General features: G+C 44.0%; 1 protein-coding gene across 1 annotated transcript; it reads right to left on the bottom strand.

Annotated features, from left to right (window-relative positions):
- Positions 1 to 317: 317 nt before the first annotated feature.
- On the bottom strand, positions 318 to 6,261 carry gata6 (GATA binding protein 6). The gene is made up of 7 exons (XM_041949082.1): positions 6,192 to 6,261; positions 4,657 to 5,565; positions 3,944 to 4,116; positions 2,966 to 3,091; positions 2,766 to 2,853; positions 2,548 to 2,645; positions 318 to 2,105 (listed from the first exon to the last, which is right to left on the bottom strand). Exons 2-7 carry the CDS (start codon positions 5,504 to 5,506, stop codon positions 1,944 to 1,946), a joined length of 1,497 nt encoding a protein of 498 aa, XP_041805016.1. The 5' UTR covers positions 5,507 to 5,565; positions 6,192 to 6,261; the 3' UTR covers positions 318 to 1,943.
- Between the last annotated feature and the right edge of the window lie 749 nt (positions 6,262 to 7,010).

The raw sequence follows: 7,010 nt of genomic DNA, 5'->3' as shown, positions 1-7,010 counted from the left end.
TTAGGTTGGATTTCTGAAAGTGAAGAGCAATTTCTCTTTTTTTTTTCGTAAGAAGTCTTTGCCTTGCATTAGCTGATTGATTTTTTTCTCCCCCTTCATGTTCGTCCCTCCTAATCATGAAAACATCTGAGAAAAGATTCAGTTTTAGTTCAGCTGGGGAGAAATGGGGAGTTAAGGCACGGCTGTGATTGCCTCATACAAAAGTATGCAATATTAATATTATGCAAGAACACGGTTCTTTCCACCACTTGAACACACTGATTCCTTTAAAACAAAGGGTGACTGTAAATCCATTTGCATCACCAGAACAATTTATTGGACTGAATTTAAATAAAAATAATTTCTTAGAAAATAAAACAACAGCAAAAGAAATGATGCTAAAATAAACATGATGTTTCAAAAATAAATAAATCCAGAAGAATGAATGACATGTTTTTGTTTTTGTTTTTTTTTGTGATGAAGCAAAAGTGAAAGAAAAAAATTAAAATAAAAATAAGAAATAACCATCTTTACGCCAAGTTTCACATGTAACTCATCAGATGTCATTCAGGTTTAAATCGTCCCACGATTGTTTTGTGGGCTGAAATGTTTTTTTAAGACACCGTCCACGCCACTGCTGGAGGACATGGAGATGAACTGTGAGAGAAATCAAACATAACTGCTCAAACTTTGATTCTGCCTGCCACCTGTGCAGCTGTTTTTACCACAAAGGGTGTGAATCTTAATTAACATATTGCATTGTAATCTAAACTGTTTCTTTTATTTCCTTCTTCAGCCGTCCACTTTAATACCTGGGCCATTACACTCCTCACATCAGAGTCATCAAAGTAACATGAATTTGCTCAGAGGTGTCCTCACTCTCCGCTTTGGTCTGATTTTGGTATGAAATGATGCAACAGCACTTGCTTTGTGAATGGTACACAGTTTATAGTGAGTCAGGTAGTGCAGCCGACAGTCTTCTTCTGCAGTTTATGTCTTGTAACATAAAGGTCAGTGGGTCCACAGCTATTCTGGGTGCGCTTTGTTCAAACAAGCCATCCAACTGCTTTACATGTAAAAGTGTTTTTGCAGCTCTGCTTTGAGAAAAGTACCTTAATGCTAACCAACAGCTGACAACATTCACAAATCAGTGTCAAAAATTACTCTGAAAGAGTTGATTATTTCTCAGTAAATAATTAAACAAAACCACTAGATGAAATATACCCTGTTTAAACCAAACTAGTTTCAGTCAAATACAGTAAGAGCTTTCAGTGGAAAACATGTGCAGATTCAACACTACTGCACTACAAAAACAACCAGAAAAAAACATTAGAAAAGAAGACATCAGAATGGTTTAACTTCTACTCTATATTGATATTCTTTATTAACAATCATAGCCATGTTTTCAACAATGGAAGATTTATAAATATTTTTTTTTCTTTTGATTCATAAAAGTTGTCTCGGCACTTGTGGCGTGATTCCAGTTGTGGAAAAAGAAAAAAAATCTAAATGTCCTTAAAGAATACAGCGCTTTACGAAGCAGTGGTATCCAATCAACAGCTTTTTCTTCGGAGAGGAAATCCGTTATGTACATGATGGCTTTATTTTAAGCAACACGATGCGGTTCTGCGCCACGGGGATGGGAGAGATATCGAGTGCATGGCAGGTCCAGAAACCATCCAAAGCAGGCCACCTGATTGGTCGTCTGGCCTGGAGATTCCCTTTGTTTTCTTAAGGCAACAAGATCCCCACACCAATCTGGAAACCAATCCCGGCTATTCCATGCTCGGCTCAAGCTTGCAGTGTGACTGAAGGTCGCCTCACCCTTCTTCCCAGCCTGTCCGACCCTTCTTGCATCAACTGCAGGGACAGAAGCAAACAATGCCCCCCCTGAATACTTCCACACTACATAGCATCCAGACAGAGGGGCCAGGGATTGCTGTCCTCCCATAGATTTAAGGTGTTCAAGCTAAGGCCATGGGGCACCAGGGTTCACCCCTCACTGAAGACACATCTGATGGCTGGGACAGGCCCACGCTGGTGTACAGGCCGTCCTGTCCCGGGTACTTCACCGCTGAGCCGGAGCCTGTTCCCTCCCCTGAGCTGGACAGCACAGACGAGCTGACCTGCAGCAAAAAACACACGCTGTTAGCCAAGTTGCATTTCAAAGAAGACATTTCTTGCTTATAGTAAGCATTTGTCTCTATTTGTGAGTGTGAGTCATGTTTGGATTTCAGGCTGAGAAGAAGCCACTTGCATTACGCCACTGGAAACAAAAAGCACCAGACCCTGAGCAATGTAAAGCTCATATGACTGCAATGTAATGGTGACGCATTGGTTAGCAGCAGTCATCACCACAGAGCATCATTCAGCCTGCATGTGACCCCTTTTAAGCAAAACACCTGCGAAATGCTGCACTGCTTTCCATTTGCTCACTTCCAAATATTTAACCCTGAGGAGGCATCCAGGGCGAAGTTTGACGTTTAAAATCACTGCAAGGATGCAGTTTTCAAATTATTAAAACACATAAATTTTACTTTTTAAGTTTTTGACTTTTTTAAGCCTTACCCCTGACACCTGTCCGGAGGGAGAGCTGGTTTTCGAGCAGTCTTCAGAATTGGAAGAAGATGTGGATGTGGGAGTCATAGAGACAGAGTTGTTATTTCCTAAAAAAAATAAAATAAAATAAAATACATCAAATTTATTGCTGAGATCAAGTTATAAAAAGAAGCTTTTTTGATGAAAATGATCGACAGGCATATGAGCAGTAATAATCAGTGACTCACCAGACGATCCCTTTGTTTTATTCAAGGTTTTCGGTTTTCTTTTCCTCGTCTGGATTCCCTCTTTCTTCATGGCGAGCGGCCGAGGTACCTGTGGGTTTCACACCATTTTTGTGGAGAGCGGTTGTTATTTTTGATTTGTGACGCGCTGAATTTAATACCCAGGTACCTGAGAGAAATGTGAAATAAAATCGTCGACTCACCCCGTGTAATTTTGTGTAGAGTCCACATGCGTTACACACCGGCTCTCCCTCCGCGTTTCTGCGCCACAGAGTGGTCGTGCTGGTCTGACAGTTCGCGCAGGACAGGCCGATCCTTCTGGACGTTGACTGGAGACGAAAATGTTAACATTGAATTCACGATTAGAATCAATGCGTAACTGGAACACTTAGACTCGGAGTCTTTGTCTTTCAGCTAGAGTTAAAGAAAATGTTTTTAAAGTGAAAGCCACACTCCGCTAATTCAATTAGAATTCGGCCATTCACACCCTGTTTCCTAACAATAATACGGGGCCTATTATGATCTCCATTTAACTGCTATTTACGCACGACTTCGCACAGGATGTTCATTTTCAGGGAGTCCATACAGACATCAGATTTCTTTGTAAAAACTGTGCGTAATGCGCGTAATGGCACCAGGAAAAGATTTGCCCTTATTGTTGCGATTAAATTACCCGGCAGAGACACTGAATGGGTTGACAGATTAAGTGCCTGATTAATTAGGCTACGTGGACAGTTGTCCTCATGTATGGATCGTTTTTAATCCAATTAAATCAGCGTCTTCAACTCCGTTAAAGCCAAATTCTAGAAAATTTACCAAATAGACGTCTTCGCGTCTAAATATTAAAATCTCGCATCAGCTGAATTTATATGATTGTTCACTGATAAATTAAAATTATTTAGTGTTGTGCTAAACAATTTTCACAAAAATCTACAACCCTCAAATAAAATGTCAAATTTGTTGCGAAATATTTAACAAATAGACCTCTGGTCATTTTACAAGAACAGCTACATACAGAATACACACACATATATAACAGAAATTACTTTTAAAAATCTAACCTGAACCAAAGTCTGATTCCTTTCATTAGACACTATGTAAGGCCACCTGGGCGATAACCTCCAGCCATTGTTTGAGACAATTAGGCAGGAAATTGAGCGGTGAAGTGGCCGCCTGCTTACCGTCCGTTTCTGGGGTTTAATTAATGGCCGGCTCAGCCCATTCATTTTGCTGTAAAGGCCGCAGGCGTTGCAGAGAAAGTGGCCCGTGCCGTCGCGCCTCCACAGCGGCGTCGAGATGGAGCCGCAGTTGACGCACTCTCTGCTCTCCCCCATGTCGTCCAGAATATCTGAAACTTAAAAGAAAGACTTGAATCAGCCCACAGGTTGTGATTTCCACCAGAGCTCGAGCGTCTCGGACATTAACATGTCAGGTGAAGCAAATTAAATCAGAACCACAGATTTCATGTAGTAAAATAATTTGTCTATGTAAAGGATACTTTAATAAAATTAGTTAGAAACCTGACAGACTTTAAATAAAGTGTTTTGTATTCTGTGCTTGTAGCGTACATATTTTGGCCAGTTAAAGGCCTGCACGCAAAATAGGCCTAATTTTTCTTGCAGCCCTCATGCGCACGTAGCATTTCAGACCAAATCCAGCAAAACTTTAAAAACAAAAGAACACTTCTGTGGTTCTTTAACTTGAATTGGCTAATTCTTTCTAATTCTGGCTCAGGTGATGTTAGAAAAGCGCACTGGAGTTTCAGTGCCTTGCCTAAAGACACTTCAGCAGTTGCAAGTCTGATTAAAAAAATTGATCATGTTAATGGTGATCAGATAGAAAGAATGAAAGTTATTCCAGAATGTTTTCCTCTACTTAGCATTTTTTTTCTTACCTCCGTTTGGTCCTCGGATCAAGGGCGCACCTCTGCTCTGCAAGGTGTGCAGCATCGTGTTATCAAAAGGTCCCCCGGTCCAAGGCGAGGGCAGCTGGGACAGCTGCGGCGCAACATAAGGAGAGTATGGACTCGCGTAGGTCCCACTGAGGGGCCGAGAGAGGCCGTACTGGTCTCTGCTGCTCACATTCAGCGTGTTACTGTAGCCGGCGTCCCTGGGCGTCCCGTTATTCATGGGAGGGCTTGGTGGGTAGTGGAACCGACTGGAGGTGTGCGGACTCCCGGTGCTGTATGACGGGCTCTCCGGCGTGGACTGCGACCAGACCGAGTGGCTGGAGACGGCGTGGCTGGGCTGCGCAGAGCCGCTGGCCTGCAGGTAAGAGAGGCTGGGTATCATGGGGCCCACCCGGGAGCTGGGGACGTACACGGGGGAGTTGGGGTTGGAGTGCATATAACCACCAGAGGAGGAATCATATCCAGTCTGGCTCTGGGCGGCGGCGATGGCCAGTGTTTGGTACATGTCGGCCGGGTCCACCAGCAAGCTCGCCTTGTGCGCTCCGCTGGAAAGGACGAGTTTGCTGCCCTGGTCTAAGTCCGTAAACAGCGGGATGTCCTCGGCAGTGGTCAGGGTGTTGTTGTGGTGTCCGAAGTGAACGTAGGAGTGTAGTGATCTGCCGTCGGAGCGGCGGTGCCCCAGTGCGTCAAGGTCGCTCGGAGGAGTCCTCAGCTCATCCGAGGTGGGACCGTCCCTCCTGCTGTCACCGGGCAGGTAGCTCTGCTCAGCCGGTGACCCTGGGCTGCTGGATACTTCTCGCTTGACCATGGACCAGCTGTTTTCGCCCAGGTCCATCCAGGAGCACTTTCCATACACCGTTGCGGTTAATAAAAGTCGTCAGGGAGTTGTCCACCCTGTAACACGAAAACGAGAGTAGGAGGAAAATAAGCTTTACGCGTGTGGTGCCAATTTATGAACGAGTGAATTAAAAATCTAACACATAAACATCTGGATAGAAACTCGCCAAAGTTCTCGCCAGTCCGCCTCTGATGCACAGCTCGTTTTCATCTTTAAAAGAGCTGCCTACATTTCCACGATAAAAACGACCAAACTGTGAACCTGACTGCTAATTTCACGTCATGTCCGCTGTCCCTATATCATCTACAAGTCCAATAAAACACATCCAGTCCACTGTGACTGCCATACTCCCATCAGGCGCTCTTAAAGTGGCACTGGATCCCTCCATGTCAAATCTCTGTCCTCCCTCCCCTTCAAAACACACACACAAGTACACACTCACACACATAACAGATAGGAAACAAAACGCAATATGTCACAGCAAAAGAGATAACCGTTTGATAAGACCCAAAACAGATAAGGGCCGAGAGGCAGGCTGGAGCGATAAAAAAAAATACCCCCGAAATGATGATTTCGGTCCTGCTGCGCTCACCAAGCGCCGCGCCGCCAGATGTTTAATCCAGCTGTCAGAAGGAGAGAAAGAGGGAAAAGTAAAGACATTAGGAGCTCCCCACCAACATACCTGCTAGTTGTGTGCCATAGGTCGCACGCAAAGTTCCTAATAGTGAGCCGCTGCCTCTCCTGGAAGTAATGGGAAACGTTAGTGCGCTCTTACGAGGTTTATGAGAGGAGGCGCCTCTGGTGGCTGCGGCTGCAGAGGGCGGACCAATCATGTGGAGAGCGAGCGGCTGGAAACGCGATGGGGGTGCCAGTCTGTGAACTCCTCCAATCAATCACACGGAGAAGCTGAGAGAGAGAGAGGGAGGGAGAGAGGGAGGGAGAGAGGGAGAGAGAGGAGAGACTTGATCACGTCTGAAACTTCATGATGAGGATCCGCAAATGCAATCATGTTTGAGAGAGTTGTTGTGACAGTGGAGCTGGAGCTCCGCCGCGTCACTCCTGATCAATAACTAATATCAGTCCAAAGTCTAACCCTACATGTTTTTCATTGTGAACAATCCGGCCATATTTTAGTTTCCAGATTTGTAAAGTTGCTGTTTTGCTCTGTAACATTCGTTTAAATTACTGACCGTGTGCTGATTACAGTTTTGGAATGCGCCTAATTAGATTTACTCAAGTAATTAATGTAATCAATGCATCTTTATTGCGCTAAATGCATTTGTTTGCTTCATCGGTTACGATTTTACATAATAAATCATATGGTCGCATAATAAAATATGGCTAATTATTACACAATTAAACTAATCAAAAATATAAAAATGTAGCTAAACTTAGCTCCACCACTAAACGGAAAAATGCTGTTTCCACGTGAACGCACCACTGCCAATAGTCCTATAATAATAGAAAATAAGACAATAACGTTCACAGGGCCTGTTAGTGT

The sequence above is a fragment of the Chelmon rostratus genome, chromosome 12 (assembly GCF_017976325.1).
Source record: "Chelmon rostratus isolate fCheRos1 chromosome 12, fCheRos1.pri, whole genome shotgun sequence".
In the NCBI taxonomy this organism is placed as follows: Eukaryota; Metazoa; Chordata; class Actinopteri; order Chaetodontiformes; family Chaetodontidae; genus Chelmon; species Chelmon rostratus.
This window is presented reverse-complemented; position numbering and strand designations above follow the sequence as displayed.